At 36.5% G+C, this 21,229-nt stretch overlaps 1 protein-coding gene and 1 long non-coding RNA gene across 2 annotated transcripts in view; one reads left to right on the top strand and one right to left on the bottom strand.

Moving 5' to 3' along the window:
- HMGCLL1 (3-hydroxy-3-methylglutaryl-CoA lyase like 1) overlaps positions 1–21,229 on the bottom strand; it is a 79,622-nt gene that overhangs the window by 19,910 nt on the left and 38,483 nt on the right. Inside the window, 2 exon segments of the mRNA XM_066179765.1 lie at positions 11,971–12,159; positions 16,564–16,627. Coding sequence (XP_066035862.1) covers positions 11,971–12,159; positions 16,564–16,627 — 253 coding nt within the window.
- Positions 7,615–14,948, top strand: LOC136287235 (uncharacterized). Its single transcript, XR_010720121.1, has 3 exons — positions 7,615–7,854; positions 12,433–12,565; positions 13,816–14,948. It is a non-coding gene; the product is annotated as an uncharacterized lncRNA (long non-coding RNA).

The following is a 21,229-nucleotide window of genomic DNA, read 5'->3' as shown; positions in this document are numbered from 1 at the left end:
TCTCAGAATAGGAAGTAACTCTCCCTCCTTCACTGTTGGCTAGCTGACAATAAAATTCCTTCTGAGGAGCTGCAAATATGCAAGAATGGCCAGAGGTTTAGTTCCACCCCCTCAGCACAGCTGTCTGTAGAGCTGCCCAAAAAGGAAGGAAACATCATCCTGTAAACACTAAACTTCCCTACTGGAGACCCTGGGATTTGTCATTTCCCAAGTCTGTTCCAGCCATGGCAAACTCCTCTGATCCTTGCTTAGGTCTGAAATGCAGGTTCCATGCAATGTCCTCTTTTTCAAGCAAAAACTAGAATACACACACTCACAACTAATGAAAGGTCATGAAAACAATAATTTCCAAGAGTGAAGCATAGTAGTGATCCTGTCCTTTTTTTACAGTTGCTATTAAACTTTAAAAAAAACTACTTTAGGGTAAAAAAGGAGAGGGAGTCATTCCCATCAAGTAGAAAAATAAACATGTCTAAAGGCCATTTATCTTCTTTTAGCTGATGTGTACAGATTAAAGTTCCACATGATTACAGGGAGAACTAAAAACAAGTCAAGCAACACTTATAGAAATTATTTATTTTCAAAAAAGAATGTAAATTAGATGAACTGAATTCTGAAAAAAAGGTATTAAATGTATTTAAAATAGTTGTATCTGGTATCTCGATCAAACTTTCAAAATTTTTCTTCCTCAATTCTTTTAAAAATTATGTTGAAATACTGTATTTTATTTCTGTCACTGCTCTACATACATTTTTAGTGTCCAGCATATAAGCTCAAATCCCCAGAGACATCAGCAGCACACTCAGAGCTGACCAGAACCTCTGAAATCTCACCTCCAGAGACATCCTTAGATGTCATTATGGAATGCCATTTGTGGAATGCTACAAATGCTAATAGGAATGACCACAAAAATCTTTCTTTTGTGTGGCTAATGCACAGAAGTTTTGCTCTTCTGTGGCTATATATATGACCAAAAACCTAAATGGCATCCGGACTGGAATTCAACTGTCCACTGTGTGTAAGTCTTGCACAATCCTTGGCACAGCCTTGCCCTGAGGTAGACAGAGCTCCACCAAGCAATTTCTGGCACAGTCTGGGAACTAACACCCTTTAGGGACCATCCATGGTTGTCAGTCTGGATTTTTGGAAGACAAGAGTTTGGTTTTCAGGATGCAAGCTTTATACAGGAATTGGCCATAGCGCCAGAGAGGCCAGGACGTGCTGAGCATGGCAACCCTTTAAAGGATATGGCAACTGTAGGAATGCAAACCCTAATGAGACATACAACCTCATCTCTAAAACTACCACAGCAGCTGATGAGATAGCAATTGAGAAAGCAATGCATATTGTGGCAGGGTGGTGAGAAGGGAGAAAGGAGAATGGGATGGGCTTACAAGGATGGGTTCCAAGATGAGCCAGTTGTGTAGGACTGTATTTGTGGAAATCCCATTTCATTTGTTGTGGAAGTTGGAAGGTGTGGGAGAGTCAAGCAAGACACCATAAAACTGAAATGGACAATTGTGGAGAACTAGCTTGTCTTTATGTGGATGAGAGAGTGCTTATGTAATGCTGAATCAGGCACAAGAAACGATCTTCAGACCAATGAAAACTCTTTGTTTTCCAGTCAGCTTGGTAATCAAGACTTTCATTTTTAGGAATTGAATCAAACACTGTTGTAAAATAACAGTTATCAGTTCAATTTTTTATTTGCTACAGGCAGTCATCTCATTAAACCTACAGCCAGTCACTATCGATCATGCAAAAAACCACTCCCAAATAGTACCTTTTATGCATGCAATTTAAGGCACAATAGAAATATGCATGGGGAATTTGACACCAGTGTGCCCTCACCATACTTTTTATGCATGCTAAAGATCAGTGATTTCAGGTTTTTAGTGCTGTATTTTCACGACTTCTAAAAGTACTAATTATTTATTTTAAATATGGCTTAACATTTTGAAAACTATTTAATACTAATTTGCTCTATAAACACCTGAAACCCTGTTTTTTTTTAAAGCCTTCTTACATTTCCAGCATTTGGAAGTAATTTGTTTCTAGTCCAAAAAAATGAATGTCTGTCTCTAACAAAAAGAGCTGGATTGCTGCCCAATCCACTTCAGAACTGGATGATGCTGACTCTTAGCCATTTAAATACTCAAGTTAAACAAGACACAGTTGGGATGATAAAAGGAGGTCTGTAAAGAGACTATTGCTCTGGCTGTGTGGACTTAAAACTATCAAACAACGCCTAGGAAGACAGTGAAAGAGAGAAAAAAAATTAATATAAGTACCAGGGAAAACATTCGGTTAGGTGAATGCAGGAGCATGGTATCTGTTCACATCATTCTTTCCTCTTGCCAGTGAGCTGCCAGCAGGATATTTACTCTGCTTAAGCACTGACAGATGCAAAGAATGGCAAAAAGGCACTACAAAAGACAACAAAGTGAAGGGGACAAAGACAATAACAGCCTCTGTGGAGTATTATCCTAAAAAGCAACTATAATATAATTTTGTATCTAAATTATATTCTATGCTGTTTTGTGGGAGCCTTGTTTGCAAGCACTACTGTGCAAGCTTCTTACAATCTGGAAAAAGGTGAAAAAAAACAGAATTGTCTTCTCATATTTTTTTAATACTATTTCATTTCCCTTTTGCAAACTATAATTCCAGATATGTCTACTGAGGATGCACCAGAATAGAATCTGATGAAGACCAGAGAACCATTTAAAGTAAATTACTTGAATCTGCTTATTTTTGCACAGGAAGAAGTGCATTCACAAGAGGCTAAAGATGCACAGTAACAAAAGCAGTATTAGAAATGTGTTTTAGGTACTGATCAATTAAATCAGTATGGCCTTAATGGTTCTAGATTTAAAGAATCATAAAATGATCATGAAACTTAAATTAGAATGTACCACTGACACTGCAGAATGAAATGTGCAAATGAATGCCACTTACAGGATGGGGAACTCAGAAATTAAAGTATTTAAGATGTGATTAGGCAAGATACAATAAAACAGCATTCTGAAAAAAAAGTAGAAGTGTGCAAGGGGGATACAAGCACAGAAAAAGAATATTTGGGCCAAATTAATTTTCTTTAATAAATACACAGCTTCAAAACTCTTTGTATAGAAATGATCTTTGCTTTTGAGATAGAAAACTAAAACCATTTCAGATTTTATTTGTATAGCTGCTGCAATGATTTTCCATTCATATTCCATTCAGACATAGAGTGATAATTATGTATGAATTTGCAGAGATATAAACAAAGATGCATAGATTTGCATGTGAATATCAAATCTTTAGAAATATTTTAGAAGACAGTTAAGGTTCGATTGTAAGCCAAAGGAAAGTCATGTCTACTGTTCCAAGTCAGCCCTAGTGAGGTAATTTGAAGATGAGAATAATCTATACCTGATGAAGGCTCTCTTTCTTTAGTATCCCGAAGCAGGACTTGAGGTTTGTTGGTTCAGTAACTAGGTCTGAAAGCTTCTGAAATCCAATCAGCATATTACAGGCAGATAAACTAATGTACATTTCTATTATTCATTAATCCTTTATAGTATGCTAAGTTTCATTTCAAATAAAAACCATACATACAGGCTACCTATCGGTATGTGCATGTAAACAAATCTCTGCCTCGGGAACTCTCACTGCTATTTCAATACACAATAACAAATATATTTCCCTTCCTATCCTAAAATGTTCAAAGAATAAGAACCTTGAAACAAAGTCTGCCATTTAGGTTTTTTTCCCAATTATACTGTAACAGTTGTAATAATAGTAATGATTAATTTATTTGTGGACTCTCAGACTATCAAGTTTTTCTGAAGCATAAGGATAGGGGTCAAAAACTTTCAGTTCCTCAGAAATTGCATACTGTGCACATTCTGCAAAAAGCAGCAGAAAGCAACAAAAATATAGTTGCTATTTCTTCTGTACTGATCTGAGAAAAGAACAGGAGTGGTGCTGCCTGTTCCTTTGCTTAATTCCTTATTTTGCTGATATTACAGGCAAAAACATAAAACCAATTTTAAAAAAAAAAAAAAGACAAAATTCTGGAAAACATCTGTCAGATTTTGAGCATGAATGCCTATGTTTTCATTTTCTTCCCATTTGTAGGTCTGATTTATCCATTTGTGCAGTATGTCTTTTCACTTACAATAGTAACTAGCTGATTGCTCACAGTAGCAATATTATTTGATCAAATACAAGTTTTTTTCTACTTTCTCAAAGTAGACACTCACTTTTGTAACTTTTATTCAGAGGAAGAAAATGAGTACTTTGCAGCCTGCTAGCTTTGCATAACTCACCTGCCAGTTCCTCTCTAACTTATCTGCTTTCAAATAGAGTTTTATTCACCTGTCTTGTTGGCTTTCAATCTCAAACAATTCTACTCACGTGCTTTCCTAATATCATGTACTTCTTTGTCTCCAACATCTGCTTTTTCAATTGCTAGTTTTAGCTAAGTGCTATGTCATTTCCACAGGGAAGGGGGAATAAAAGGAAACAGAAACAAAAAGGCTAATTGATGTTTTCTAAAGAATTTTATTTTACTGCCAACATTTCACCTAGCTTGCTAACAAATAATTCAAAAGTGCTGTTTATACTTTCAAACCCAGAAAATACCTAGTAAGTGCCCAGGATCATTTAATTCTTGGAAAAATCCAAAAGTAGGAATCTAGGAATACTCTTATTTAAAAGAACAGGCATGTTGTAATAAAGTACCTTGCTTTACCTAAAATTGTAAATTCTCATTCTCTTATGTTTGATCTCAAACATTTTCTTTTGCATGCTTTAGAATGCTGCACAGATTTCCACTTACAAATTGTGCCAGTTATCCTGTTTCTCACAACAGAAATCTAAAATTTGAAAAAAAAATTAATTTCTGTAAGCTAGAACAATTATCCTGAATATGAGCATTACACTATTGCAAATTATTCATTTAAGCAAGAAAACCGAGGACCCAGAAGCCAATATATCCACAACTCTGCTGATGGGTGCTTTCCAGCTTAAAGAAGTTTTGTTTCACAATTTCATTTGCTTTCTGCCATTTAGCCAACTTTCCACTTATTACATGGCTCCACACCTTAATATGAACTTCCAGTGCAGAACACTGTAAATTGTTTTCTGAAAAATCAAAGCATATGATGGCCATTGTATATCCTTTCTGTTCACTGGCAGCAAGTGCCTCAAAGAATTCCAGCAAAATACTGAAGCATGACCAGCCCTTCCTGAATTCTCTACAGCTACTCTCAGTCAAGCTGAATTTTTTTGTAATGTTTCCCCATCTGAACCTTGAAATTAGTTTCTGGAGATCTCTGTTAAATCTTCTGCAGTTTCCTGGCATACATTTGTAAACAGCAGAGGAAAGCTAACTTGCGAGGTATGCTGAAGCCCTTCCATTTCTATGCTTTATTCAAAATAAGAATAGCGAACATACTAATTTTTTTTCCATATCCCCAAATATGTCCATGCTTCATACGGCATATGTGCATTCTCCCATGTTCACACTATGCTTCATAATGTCTTCAGAGTGCCAGGTTATGCAGGATAAAAGAAATGGAAGGTTATGGGGGCCCAGATAATTTGATTAGGCATATATGTATTTTGATCATTTGCTCACTCATATACCTTAGCTTCTTAACCTAAAAAGTACATTCTACACAAAACTTTAAATCTATTCTGGTTTTAAGTTTCAAATTCAAAAATTAAGTTTTAAATCTTCATAAAAGTTATCTGTACTTGTCTGATGATCTTCCTCTGTTTTTTTCCTAGCACTTCACAAAGTAAAAAAGATAAACCTTATTTCTGTTTTACAAATTAACAAAAAAAAAAAAAAAAAAAAAAAAAAAAAAAAAAAAAAAAAAAAAGCCATGAGTACAGTGACATGTGAAATTAGAAAAGGACAAACCAAGATGTATATTATGGTTCCTGTCCTCCGTGCCTCCTTATTTCCACACAGTACCTCCCTATTAGCTTAAAAATCAGTCTGTAAGCCAATTATGAAATTTTAACTGAACTGTCATGATCATTTTTTGCTCTGTTAAAATTTAGTTCAGCACACTGTTGAAAAAACCCCAAAATACTAGTATCATTTAATGTATTATTGAAGCAAGAATTTTGGCAGATCAATACTTACAAGTTCATTTTGTAAGTTACTATAGAGCTCCCCCAAAGCAGTATTTTTTTGATGTGTGTAGCAACAGACAAATCTGGCTGGACTGGTTTCCTCAGATAAAAAGTTTATATTCACTGATATAGGAGAAACTCCTAGCACATGAGAACATGCAAGGCTTCATACTTTTCACAGTTACTCATCTATCTTCTCTGCCTTAAAAGAGAAGTGTCCATTTATTGTACTGCACTATAGCTCGGGATGATTGTGCTTTTCAGGGAAATAAAAAGACAGCATTGTTTACAAATGAAGAATGATAACGTATCATTTTGGTGGTTTTTTTTTCTTTATCAGTACATAAAGCTTGTGAAAACTAAACTAAAGGTATTGTGCTTATAACTTTACACCACAGTTTCATAAAACTGTACTTGAAGAAAATTATCCTGTTATTTCTTTTTAAATAAGGAGATTAACTGGTGACTGTATACATGTTTGTAGTATAATTCAGTAAAAAGGTAATAAATCACCAACAGAAACCCTGAAACAACTTTTCTGGAACTACTATTCACATACATTTGATTTTTTTCCCATTCAGCTTTCCACCACATCTATCCATGTCTTCATACCATTTTACCATAATCATATTTTACCACTCCTCTATTCTATTCAGATACCTAACTTGTTTGGCTTCTAGCTGTAACTACTAGTTATTCATTGGGATAAGCTAGGATGAGTCCTCATCCTTGTAGATTTCTACTAAAATATGCCAGACAAATTCAAGGTGAAAGAAATAACTACAGGATACAAATGTTAAGTGAATTTTCTAGTACAGTAGTGTTCTAACATATGATGAATTTATTTGGAAATTCTTCACTATGGGCATTACAGGCATATTCTTTTATGTCAGTCACAGAAATGCAGACCTGAAAACTTAAGAGGAATATGTCAGCGAGCGTAATCTGGCACCTGAGAGAGACGTTTAAGTGCTGTCAGACACCAACACCAATTTCTCAGGCATTCCTGAGCCCTTTTTTTTCCAACAGAGCTGCAAGTGGAGAACTGTTAGGGCTTTGTTTCCACCCTGACACCACGAATTTCTGAATTTAACTGAGTAGGAATACCTTGCCTCTGCAAGACAAAGCCTCCAGCTGAGCTCCCAAAATCAAAGCTCATGAGATCTTCCAACCCTCAGTACCCACCCCGCTACCTGTCATTAAAAGCCATTCTTAAAGCTCAAGTTACTGGTTGCCAAGTCCCCTCTCTAAAGAATCGACTGTCCTAAAAAGCAGCAAGGACAGACTACTCCAAAAAAGAAGACAAGCAAGGAGCCCAAAGTCTTAGCCAGGCAGGCAGTGGTAGCAACATCACCAGAAAAACAAAGCCAAGAAGTTGAGTCAGAGATTCAAGACTGGAATCAGGTGTGGACAGAATAACCAAGATCAGACAAGATCAGCCAGGTCTGAGGGTAAGTCAGTAAGTCAAGACAACAGGTGAGAATGAGAATGAGAATGAGAATCAGGGAGGTACGAGACAGCACAAGTGCAATTGCAAGGCTGCTGCAGAGTAGCTCAGGCAGGGACCAAGCACTAGAGCTTCAGGTTTAAAGCCACTGCCAGATGGAGAGGGAGCCTGCACTGAGGATTCTTAGCAGCAAGCAGCTCCTGGACGAGAGATCTCAGCAGCAAGCTGGCCTCTAACCTGCACCTGAAAGGGGCCATGACAGTTTGTGACTTCAGGTAAGCTCAACAGATATAAAAATCAAATCCTTTATTTAAAAAAACCCAAGATGGACAGCTAAATCTAAGAGATGGTTTTGGGTGGAAAGTTCATCTAATCCAATGTTTTGCATGGAAGTTCATGTAAATCATGGAGAAGAGTATTTTAAACACAGGGTTTTTTTAGTGGCTTAACTTAGACTCTACCATTTCATGCTGCTGGCTGTTGTGAACTCTATTCCTGTAAAAATGACCCTTGTAAATTAATAAACCATGAACTTCAGCACCTACGTTCAGATTCCTCTCCTGCTTCTGGCAGTTAAAGCAGCCAGGCCAATACTGAGTGCCTTTGAGTGAACCTAGATTTTACTATATAAGTAAACTGTATGCACAAAAAATATGCAGTTTAGTTAGGGTCTCCAGCATACACCAAAAGGCTAGAATCAACTTAGTTAAGGGATGCAGGAAAAAAGGTCAGCAGTCAGCCATTCTTATTTGGATTTGCTTTTCTCTTAAGTTCATTTCATGTTTAAAATTCAAGGATCTTAAAGAAATTCATAAAATATTATTCAATATTTTAAGTTCTCTAAAAGGGGACATATTATAATGTTTGTAATAAAATCCTGGACTCTCAAATCAGGATTTTTCAGTCTGAACCTTGAAAATTTATTAAAGACTTGCTAAATTCTGTTTCTGGTACAATCTCATTCATCTCATTGTGTCCAATAAGATGAACATGATTACATAAGCTGGTAAAAATCCATGGTCTTCTAAGTCATTAGAGTTTTATACTTGTTTTCTTTAAGTTAGAATTTGATCCTCATAGTGTAGGGATAAGTTCTTTTTAATGAATTAGGATAGCAATTTGAGTTTGATAAAATTCAATGGGACTATCATGTGTGCGATTGTTTCCTTTATTCAGGTATCACAGCCAGACAAATATCCTCTTTGCCTCTTAGCATACTCTTTATCATGTTTGAATATGTTATAAAGACAGAAAAATCTACTTCTGGCAACTATACAAGCTTTACAGGAAAAAAGTTCTTGAACACTTCCACTAAACACTTTTCCTTCCATAGCCATTCTGGACACACAACAGGAGCCAAATGCCAATGAAACTCAAATCTCAGATCAATGGCCTACCTTACCAGGGCCTCTCAAGAAATAAGTTTCCTGACCCATCTTTTTACCCTCCCTTGGAGGTCTTTAACAATTTCCTATAAATGTTTTACTATTTCTTTAGCTACACTATGTGTTTGTCACATTAGTTAACACACATGTAATTTTACTCAAAATACCATAACCTCTAACTAAATGTCCACATCATTTCCTATCTTCTGAATTGTCTCTTTGGTAAATTCTATACTCTGGTAGTTTTATATTAAGCCATGTAACCAAGAGCCAGTCATGTTTCTACTTTAAATGTTTACTGGTTTGTTTTGAAGCATCACTCCATGTACCTCACATTTTTACACAGATTCCTTTCATAAAATAAAGTGAATTTCCTTTCTATCTGTATTATTCACTTCAGCAATGCAAAAAATTACTTATGCTTTAAAAGTTGGCTAATCTCTCTCCCATCTTTCACTACCTATCCTTTTGCTAAAACAACACACATAAAACCGAATACTGAAATTGCAAGACTACTGCCCTGCTAATTTCTTATACAGATATGGCCTGTCAGTTCTAGATGACTTTGGATCAGCCCCAAAAGAAAGAAAATATTCTGGGTAGTATAATCCTGCATGGAACAATGTGATCTGTATAAAAAATCACTTACTGAATCACCAGCAACTCTTTCCACTCCTAGGAGATCTCCCATTGCAGCAATGCCTGAATTAGTGCAGAGTGATTTGTGGCCTTCCAGCTGTCATTCATTAATTCTTAGGAAATACAATATACAATACAAGAGTACTCAGCCTGGGGTTGTTCAGCAATGTCTTAGGAAGAGTGTAATTTGTCTGCTGAATGTTCTTTAAACTTGTTTTCAAACAATAACTGTAACCTATTACTTCTACAACCCCCCAAACACATTTCGCTCTTGCTGAAATATTGTGTCGGTCACGCAGACCCATAAAGGGGGAAGGGAAAGGAATTGTGTCAGAAAAGAGTTTGGTTTAGGAAACAGCAGTTGAATTGAAGACAAGGGGTTTTATTCCAGTGCCCTGCCATTCCTGTATCTTTGGCAGAAAGAAAAGCACAGGCAAGCCTAACAGCAGGGACTGGAAGTGACCTAGGCACTCTGATTCACTTGCTTTAGCACTCCACCACAGCTGAAATGCAATTTAGAAGGAGTCCCTGTTTTAGACGGAGTATTGTTTTAGAAGGAGTTATAATTCACTGCTAGGGGTTTTTGACCAGAGACAAGAGAGGATGCTGTGAGGTGCCGGATCTCACAGATCCTGAGAAAGCCTGGGGACTTTCTTTTCAGTGAGCCAAGGAGCTGCTTGCACAAAGCCAGTCAGAGAGACTGTGCAATGCCTGCTTCATCAAGAACTTTTGGCAAACTCTATGACAAGTTCAGCTCAGCCAAAACCACTGCACCTTTAGACATGTACTGTAGGAGACCTTGACAACAGAGGGAAGTTTTCTGGTGGGTCTCAGGCACCCCACCTTCGCAGAAATCTGAGAAGATTGCATAGGAATTTCTTTTTAAGTCTTTGCTCTCTTGAATTTGCCTGTTAATTATCCTAAACTTCACATTAGGTACCTAAGAGGTTTGGAGGGTTTTTTTTCACTTTTAGCTTTTACACAATTGGTTGAAGAACTAAATCAAAAGATAGGAGCAAGAGGTAAACATGAGACAAGAATGACTTACAACAAATACTGGAGTTAACAAAGCATAGCCATTTTTCAGTGTTTAGTAGGCACCATGACAGCAATTACTTTAAGGAAGGATTTGAAAAACAATGCTTAAAGTATCTTTATGGCCAACTCCTCCCATGCTCAGGGGTTTTCATGCTTTTAGCTATTGCATCTGTAACTGAAGCTAACTGTGAAATTAGCAATTTATTTATCCCATGGTACATACACACACATTTGCAGTAGTAAAAGTGATTAAGGGTGAATAGTGAACGCTGTGAGTAAAAGTTAGAACCTTTCTTACCATTTTTTGGCATTCCCTATTTAATCCAATACCTGTGGATTCCCATACTGAAACTTTCCTTGTTCCTTCTTGCGGCATATACCACAAATACTGTTAACACAGTTGTATCTAAATAACATGAGTTCTGCCAAAATAACAACTCAGACAAAGGAAACTTTGACCTTCAGAATGACTCCCTGAATTGCAAGGAAACAGAAGACACCATTAAGTATAAAATAAAACAATAAAGGCCTACAGTTTGTAAATAGTTTTTGATTCTGTAACATTTAGTAAAAGTAGGTCTCCTTAAGAAGGCATATGCATATAAAGATATTTCTCGGGATTATATCTTTACAAAAACTATACTAGAACTTGCAGTCTGTTTTCTGCATTCTGTCTTATTTCAAAAAATATATCAACATAAGGGAAAAAAATTTTTACAGAAATTAACTCTGATTATTTAGGCACAGATTTGAAAGCTGATTAAAGATATAAAGTTGTTGCTAATCTTATTTGGAAGGCCTAACTGACAAACAAAAAGGAATAATGAAGGTGTATGAATAGTGAAAAAATTATCTAGACTATTCTGTGTGCATAACTACCAATATTTTTGATTTATCCATCTGAAATCCAGATGTAATTATGCATTATTCCATTTTATTTTTAGACACATCTGTAAAGTAGAAATTTTAGTTTAGTGGAAAATAAAAATACAGCTGTTCCTAAGAAAACTGAAATCTGAGATATAAGAAAAAAATTATTTAACATCTCTCCTTCATCTAATGTCAATGAAATGTAATAATCACCACTGTTTCTTAGTGATTTTGTATGTAATTGAAGGTAATTAACAGAAAAGGGTTGACATTTCCTGGTAAAAGCAACAGCAATAATACCAGTAGGCAATCTGATGTGTGAGCAATACTTTCCTCAAGTTTAGTGAGTGCCTTTTTTCTCTTCTAATGATTTCTTTAATGGCAGGAATTTTTAAAATTGCACATTGAATTAAAATAAGAATACTATTATTGTATATATAAAATAAGAAACCAAGTCACCTGTATGGCTGTGAGGATATTGGCTAATGCCTGGCCATACGTGTCATGACAGTGAACAGCAAGAGCACTCAAAGGAATTTCTTTCATAACAGCTTCCAGCATTTTTTTCATACTTCCAGGTGTCCCCACACCAACTGTATCTCCCAGAGAGATTTCATAACAGCCCATACTGTACAGCCTCTTAGATACCTGATTAGAAACAGAAAAACACCAAGTGGTCAAGAAGAGTAGAAAATAAGGTCAAGAACATACATTATAAAGGATATACTTCTGTACAGGTATAAGTTTTGACCTACTAGGTGGTATTTATCAGACACCCTATATTCATTTTTGAAAACTGCCATTGAAGAAGAACATCCCACAGATCCTCTTATTTTAAAATTATAATTCTGCTACATTCTATACGTGGAATAGCTAACCAAGTCAAATCCATAAAAAATTTGCTTTCTGACTCTCCTACAGAATCCAAATGAGCAAAATGTGAACATGACGAATTAAGTTTCTGTCAAGCCCTTTCCTAACATTTTCTTCTCTCTGGGGACTTCATAGCTGTTTGGTTTTCTCCATGTACATTTCAGCTCACAAGCTGTGCAAGGTAAAGATCTGTCCTTTTGTTTGCAAATTACATTAAGCCAACAAAGATTATAAATAATTAAGAAAAATCCTGATTCTTCTTTCTCTTGGCACTTAAAAGATCAATGAAAACTGAAATTTTAACATGCTGCAGTCAACATTAATTTTGCGCTATTAATTTTGCTTGCTTTTCATGAAATCAAACATTAAAATACTAACAAAGTAAAACTGCAACTTAATTAACATTCTAGTCCTTAAGTTTTAAAAATCTTCTTAATGTCAAACAAAACCATATACAAATAGGTCTTATTTATGTAAGCAGAGCCCTAAATATTTCTGGAATTACGTCTGTGAGGAGTTCTTTGCATGAGTGAAAACTGAGGTCTGGCTCCATAATTTTTGCATGGAGAGAAACACATTCAGAAGCACAAAATCATGTTTTCACTGAAAATATTGCTTCAGAAATTGAATGCAGGATATTTCCATCTTATTTTTGTTGGATTCATTTGGAAAGATTCCACCTTATTTTCAGCTGCTCAATATGTTTGTTCCCTTCATGATTCCCCACTGTGTATGAAAGATCCCAAAAGACCACTCCACTGGAACAGAATCCCTGTTTAGAAACTAACTGTTTAGAAATGAAAAAATACAACCCTCTTCCAAAAAGACATCTTAAGTCACACTGCAGTCTGCTGTTAAAACAATTCCAGGACCTCATGAGTGGGATTGCTGTGAGCATGTCTGAGGAAGTGGACAAAGTGCTGCACCAGCAGTCTCGGAAGTGCTGGATTAATACTGCCGTTCACTTAATTCAAAGAACAGCTGAAAAACAATTTCAAATAGTCTGAATCATCCTGTTTAAGGCTTGGAAGTGCTATGACTATTGCAAATGTGGTAAAACTGTGCTTTAAAGTCAGATTCCCCAGTTCATATACACATAAATTCAATATACATTTTAAGAAAGGGACATTCACTGGAACGCAAAAGGGATTAATCTCACAGCATATTTTTATATTCTCAGTACATGGTAGGCATTTTAACTAGACTACTGTTGCAAGGAAAAAAAGGATCATCTGCAGTCAGTGGTGGATGACATTCAGTTAAATCCCAAACCTTAGGGTTCTTTAAGATCAGGGCAAAGAAATGTACTGCATTTCCCCCCATTCTTTTTAATGCATGATTCAAAGTTTTTCTAGATGAGTATTTTAGTCATAACTTAGTCTGTAAAAACTGCTAGAAATCATATTGCATTCATTTATTTTTCATGCTCAGTCCTTAGGTCTTTCAGCTTCCTGAATGCAGAGTTCTGAAAGACGGAAGAAGAGAGGATGAAACTGTTAACAAGCTGAGCATCATCACTGACTCCTCATGATCTAAACTTCAAGTGATCCTTAAAAAGAGATCTATATTTAATTTAAAGAAGAATAAGCATGCTTGGAAGCTGAATGGGAGTTTTTTGTACTGAATTTTCTATTCTACCATAGTAGAAGGCAACTTGTTATAGTTTTGTAAGTTTTCAATGTGGATTTTTGGGAGGAGAGTGTGGGAGATGAGAACACACTTTTTTCTATGTGTAATCAGGATGTGATTATGAGCTTACAGCTTTGTTGATTAAACAGGGTTGTGTTCTGCACCACTGAGCAGTTTTGTTATGCGTGAGTCTTATGCTACTCCCCTTGGGAACACTGCCTTGACACCAAGCATAGATCAAAATGGGAATTGGTGAACCAGCACTGCAACCTCTTAGGCACAGTCCAACTCCTGGAAATAATATATAAAACTATACTCTTACCTTGAATACAAAAGCTGATAATCCAGTTATGGATTATTTTAAACAACTGACAATCTAAAAAAACTGAAGTTCATGTGCTGTAAGGGAAACTTTAATGATCCAACAATATTCAAACAAGAGTAGGTACATTTTTGACAGTTTGATCAGAATTTGTCCTGGATAATATTTAATTTAATTAATTCACTGCTTTAGGTTAAAAGGAAGCTAAGGAAAGAAATAAGCAGGCAGAAAGACAAAAACAGCCAAGCATATGATGGAATTATATGAAAATGGATTATACAACTGGCTTCAAGGATGTTATACAGTGTTTCCAACAACTTTCAAGCTTTATCTGCCTAAAGTTGAAATTCTCAAACCACAAAATGAAAAATGGTTAAGCAGTGACTTCCTTTCAAGAATCAGCAGAGTAATAGGACAAGACTAGGCAATATTTTTTAGGATATGAAAACTGTATGTTTGTTTGAGTGTTTTAAATAACCATACAAATGTACCTGATAGATTCCAGAAATCTGAAGGCATCTGAATTTTGCACTCACTAGATAACTATGTGTAAAGCAGCTATGTATCTAGTATGCCAGAAATTAATGTAGTCTGTGACAATCTGTAATAATGCATGTAGTCTGAAATAATCCACCTCTTCTAATTGCTTTTGTTTCAGTTTAAAAAATATTTTGCATAAAAAGAATTAAAAATGGTAACTGTTACTGACTGCAGGAGAAACTGTACAAACCTTTCAACCATAGCTGCTGATGGCAATACACAGTCAAGGGAGTCAAAATGCTCCAGTCTCAAAAAGAGGATGACCAGAGCAGCAGCTCTCTGAAAAGAGTTCAGCAACTCAGCCAGTAATCTTGATAATGCTGATTCTGTACACATATTTACATGAAATCCATCAGATGCTTCTATATATAGCAGTGCTTGCTAAACCAGGGATGGAATTAATAAATTTAATGCAGTGGCTTTTATTCATGAACACAAACACAGTGGTGTACTGGTATGCAAGAAGACGTATTAGGATGAATGTAGAAAATAAAATAGTTGAGTGAGTAAAAGTTTGCATGTCTAGAACATTAAATAGCAATCCCACTAGCAAAACCGAGAAGGAGTTCTGTTCAAGGAGAGTTGGTAAAAAACAAGCAGCACATGGAAAGAAGCCTGTTGGGGAACATGGTAAGCAGTATATCATCACTCGTCTAACTAAAGCTGTGTCATTTCTAACCTTCACTTCATACTAAAGCAAATAAATTTAGAAATACTGAGTATCTTCTAAATCAGCTTGCTTTTTTTCTTCCGCAAAGAGTCTGAGTATGTGTGGATGCTGTGGGAAAAGTATTTTCACAAATTCCATCTGCAGTGTATACTAGAAGAAGATGAAGGAGAAAAGGACCTGAAAACCACCCACACAGAACATAATATATCAGAAAAATGTTGACTAGCTGTTAGTGCTACAAATTAAAAAATAATACTGGTTTGGAGATTCTGCTAGATCAACAAAAATAAGTGTAACAGAGAAGACAAGCCTGTCTCTAGGTGGAAGGCCAGCATGTTCTGACTTGAGCCTCTTGGAATCTTTACTCCACTTTCTTTTTGTCCTGTCCATTTAAGCTCTGATGCCCTCTTTGCCTTCCCGCAAAATTTTACACTTGTGTTTCACTCATCTCTCTTCTGGTAAAAAGTCTGGACTAAGATATCTTCTTCCTTATCCTTTATTCTAAATGGGAAAAAGGAGCAGGGAGGGAAGGTGCAACTTACTCCATTATGGCACTAGAGCAATTTAAGAAATCATACTGGGGGTGAGTTTTGGTTCATGTATCAATCACATGACCCTCACCAGAAGCACAATGACAACACAGTGTGCTTATTCCAGCATAAAACGGATTTGAAAGGAAAAAGCTGTGCTGGAAATCCTCTTGTACAACATAGTCCACTGACACATGTGATTGAGTCCATTTCCTTAAGTAATTTCTTACCTTCTTGCTAGATGAAATAGTGCATAATATTTTTTCTCATGACTGATAACAATCAAAAAATGCTATTTTCCTCACATTTGACTGTATAGGATAGGTGAGGTTATGCATCAAGTTTTAGTATTAGCTAGGTTTTTTGCCTTTTTCCTTAAATTTTATCCATTAAAGATCTTTTTATTACTAAGTTGAGAAAATTACTTATAGACATTTTTAAATGTATTTTTGGTTCATTAAAAAGACAAGCCAGAAATTCACACTTACTTCTGCCACTTTATCTGGTACAACATTTCCTTCATATGGGCATCCCAAGGCACAGGACACATACCTATAACAAAAAGAACACATAATGTTCTGTTTATATATATTTATATTTATATTTATATTTATATTTATATTTATATTTATATTTATATTTATATTTATATTTATATTTATATTTATATTTATATTTATATGTATTCATTCATGTTACATTAAAAATAGGTTAAACATGATTTTGAACAAATAAACCAGTGAATCTAGCATAAAGATTTGAATGAAAAGTTAAAATTACAGCAGATGAAAACAGAAGGTTTATCAATTTTCTGTTCAGATCACAGAAGAGCAATGCATACCTTTATTTATGCTCAATATTGTCATAAGTTGTAAAGGACTGGCAATGCAGCCAAGTTTACAATGTTGTAGGAGACTCTTTTTTTCTTGCTATTTCCTTCTGAAGTTGCAAGAACCAGCTCAAACTTTGCCTTGCCTTGCCCTCACAAGGTATGCAGAGGAAGACATCATTTTCTTCCTTGTACTACCTACCCAGCTCATAGTGAGCAACCATAGACACAGACTATTTCTGACAACCCCACCATCTCGTCAGAACTGTGGTGAATGAGGAAGCTTTTACTCCCTCTCTCTGTACTGGCATTTCTGTCCCAGTGCCCCAGAAGTATTATAGCTCCACTGCAAGCTGTAATTTAGGTATGCCTTGGGACAAGAAGAAACTGAGAAGCCAAACTGTGTCCTTTAGCAGCTATTGGCTCCACAGAGAACAAAAACTGAAAGCCACAACCAAACTTCCATTGTTCAGCCCTAATGCTCTATTAGCATAGAATTCAGTTTAAATTTCCTCTTTTTAACAACAATTAAGAGCCATGAAATTCTAATTAAACTTCTAATTGTTTATCCTAAATTGATCAGGAATATGATTAAACCAACCAGAAACATCCAGTCAAAATCAAAAGAGTGACTGTAAAAGGATTTACAACAGATTCAGAGGCCTGCAGAGCCCCAGTCCCAGTGGGAGGTTGCTCAACTGCTTAATAGGAGAACAAGAGCCTTCATCGATCTCCCATCATTCCCTTTCACTCAACACTGAAGAATATAATGTAAAATTATACACTGTATAATGCAAAAGGGATTGAACAGATGCCAGTTTTTACATAGTCAAGGTCCATGGGGTAAAGGACGTATTGTTTCTTTGCAGTTGAAGGAGAAACTGATTGATAGAATGTGAAATTAGGATCAGTAACAGGCAAAAACAAATTGTGAAAAAAATGTCCATATTTTAATGCATAGAGCATATTCCATCCCTTACACAAAGGCATGGTACTGGCTCACTATAAGTAACAGTAAAAATGAAGCAAACCTAAATCTAAAAAGAGCTTGATTAGCTTTGACAAAGAAATGGAAATGAATTTTGTTTCCACAAAAGTGGTTGGGTCTATTACATCCTGCTCATAATTGTAATTCAGATGCCTACTAGGCATGATTTCAATTATCTGTGTGGAATTATGAAAACCAGGTTTTTGAAACTTGGCCACAGAATTCATTAACTATCAGCTCCAATTTAGATGTCACTGTTTAAATTCCAAAATTCTGAATTTTCATATCTACACTAAAGATAAAAATGTAGCTACTGTTAACATTTAAACACTGTCCTGATTTTCAGTGGCACATAACTCAAAAGCAATTCAGGATTAATTTCTTTAATTTCTTTTATGCATACAGTTTTTCAAATGAAACTAAGCATGAAGAATTTCAGACCCAAAGGATTGCTTTTTACATAATACTACAGTGCCTAGAGCTAGTGACTGCATACACCTACTGAAATTATTTTTAATATCAGCCACAGCACTTTTTACAAAGTGATTAAAAACAGTCCTAAATTCTAAGTAAATGCAAAACATATAGTATGTACGTGCATGTGTTCCCTTTACTTACATATCTTTACAGGTTCCTAATGGCTGCAAATGTCAGATCAAGAAGACATGTATTTGGTAGTGATAATGTGGCATGAATTACATCTGGAATGGAGTAGGGCAAACAAAAGTAAAAGCAGGCCAAAAGGCATCTACAGAACAACAGAATATTCCCTGTGGTTCACACCAGAGAGCAGAAAATTGCCTGAGCTCACATAATTCAACTGGGCCTGCTGGGGTATGAAAGTATGTGGTGACCTGAGGAATCTGCCTACTACAATACACAAATCTGTTTGAGATTATAAACTCTCTGCATACTTACACCATTGCGACCAGACTGACATTTTAAACAAGGAAAATATGGTAGATACAATCTATCTGGGCATTTGATACTCAATATTAAACTGGAAAAAATAGGGATTACTGAAAGAATTTGACAGGAAAAGACCTGTCTACCAGAGAGACAACAAAGTTCGATGGAGAATGAAGAAACAAATTTTCAGTAGAGTTCATCAAGAATGAGCTTGGCAGAATTTTACCTAATATTTTCACTTAATGAGTTGGAAGAAAAAGGTACAGATGTTGTGATAACATTAGATTTGAAAGCGAAATACTTAAAATGCAGCTATAAAAGAGTAAAGTGCACTCCAGACATTTATCAGGATAAACATTTTTAATAGAGCACATAAACTAGCAGACAAAATCACAAAATAAGATGAGTTGGAAGAGACTCACAAAGATCATTGAATCCAGGCCCTGAACCCTGCACAGGACCATCCCCAAGAGTCACACCATGTGCCCAAGAGCACTATCCAAATGCTTCTCAAACTCTGTCAGGCTGGTGCTGTGACCACTTCCCTGGGGAGCCTGTTCAGTGCCTGAGCACCCTCTGGGCAAAAAACCTTTTCCTAATATCCAACCTAAACCTCCCCAGGCACAACTTCAGACCATTCTTTTGGGTCCTGTCACTGGTCATCACAGACAATAGATCAGTGTCTGCCCCTCCTCTTCCCCTCATGAGGAAGTTGTAACTGCAGTGAGATGTCCCCTCAGTCTCCCCTTCTCCAGGCTTAACAGACCAAGTGACCTCAGACGCTCCTCATACAGCTTCCCCTCAACGCCCTTCAACATCTTTGTTTCTCTTCTTTGAATGCTCACAAATATCTTTCTCATATTGTAGCACCCAAAACTGCACACAACATTCAAAGTGAGGCCATGCCAGAGAGGGACAATTCCCTCCCTTGCCCAGCTGGCCATACTGTCCCTGATCCCCCCAGGAGAGGGCTGGTCCCCCTGGCTGCCAGGGCACTGCCCACTCATATTCAACTTGCCACTGACCAGCATCCTCAGATCCCTTTTTGTGGCACTGCTTTCCAGCATCTCATTTCTCAGTCTGTCTGTACATCCAAGGTTGCCCCATCCCAGGTGCAGAATCTGGCATATTCCCTTCATATGGTTGGTGATTGCTCAGCTCTCTAATTTGTCAATGTCTCTCTGCAGGGCCTCCTTGCTTTTGAGGGAGTTGACAGCTCCTCACAGTTTTGTATCACTTGCAAACTTGCTTAGTATCTCTTCCAGTCCTGTGTCCAAGTCATTTATGAAGATGTTGAAAAATACAGGACCTAACATAAAGCCCTGTGGAATTCTTTTTGAAAAGGTCTTGCTATATTCTTATAGGAAATGAGATACAATTTGAGTCAGTTGCAGAAAACTACATGGAAGCTGGAACATACATAGGCAAGAACTGAGTACTTCTAGTGGGGATAGAGAGAGCCTAGCATGTGAAAGGCGAAAACATGAATGTCTGTATGAAAGAGCGAAGATAATCCTGTGTCTGGCCTGAGTATTTGCCAGGATATCTAGAATTAAGGCAGTGCTGAGTGGGATGCTTTGTAATTTGCATTCGTGTGTTTCCAAACCATTAAGTGGATGTGTGTTTTTTCCAGTGGATAGCTGCACTTTAAGTATTTCACTTTCAAATCTAATGTTATCACATCTCTACTTTCTATTCCAACTCATTAAGTAAAAATAGGTTTCAATACAAATGTAGACCTGTTATCTACAGATAAACTTGGCTGTTACATTTTTCTTTTACTTTTGGGTATGAAAGAACCCATAGGACATTAAAATCACAAGAGAATACAACCAAATCAGAGCTCCAAGACCTCCACCCACGTGACTCCAATATGAGAAACAACTTTGAAGGATATTCTGCAGAACTGCTTGGAAAGAAGAAAATTACCAAGACAGAGCCACAGAGAGCAACAGAAGACACAAGTTACAGGAACAGTCTGGTCAACTGCAGCAAACACTACTGACAAATCAAGAAGAATGAGGATAGACTACTGTTTCTGAGATCTTGTCATCAGGGAGTTTGGTGAGAGTTGTTACAGTTGCAAGCAAGGAACAGAAGCCAAAGTGTAGGAGTTATAGGAGGGACTCACAGAAGAGGGTCTCCAGACAGTAATTATAAACAGTGCCTTCAATGAGCTTAGGAATGAAGAAGAGACAGGCGATGAGATATGATATGAAGAACCAAGTAGGGTCAAAGGTGCAATTTTTAAGAGGCAAAGGCTTGCTTATATTGCAAGTGGAAAAGAGCCAGAGGACAATGAGAGGTTAAGAAAGAGAATAAGGGAGGGAAGAAATAAGAGGAAGAACAGAACATGGGGTCACTGGGGCAAGTGGAAGGGGGTACAGATGGAAAGTAGACAAGAAACTTCTGCTGCTCTGACAGTGGA

This window comes from Chamaea fasciata, unplaced genomic scaffold, assembly GCF_029207755.1.
Source record: "Chamaea fasciata isolate MVZ Bird 193981 ecotype frontalis unplaced genomic scaffold, bChaFas1.0.hap1 SCAF_3, whole genome shotgun sequence".
In the NCBI taxonomy this organism is placed as follows: Eukaryota; Metazoa; Chordata; class Aves; order Passeriformes; family Sylviidae; genus Chamaea; species Chamaea fasciata.
The sequence above is the reverse complement of the archived record's forward strand: the minus strand, read 5'-3'. Positions and strand labels throughout refer to the sequence as shown.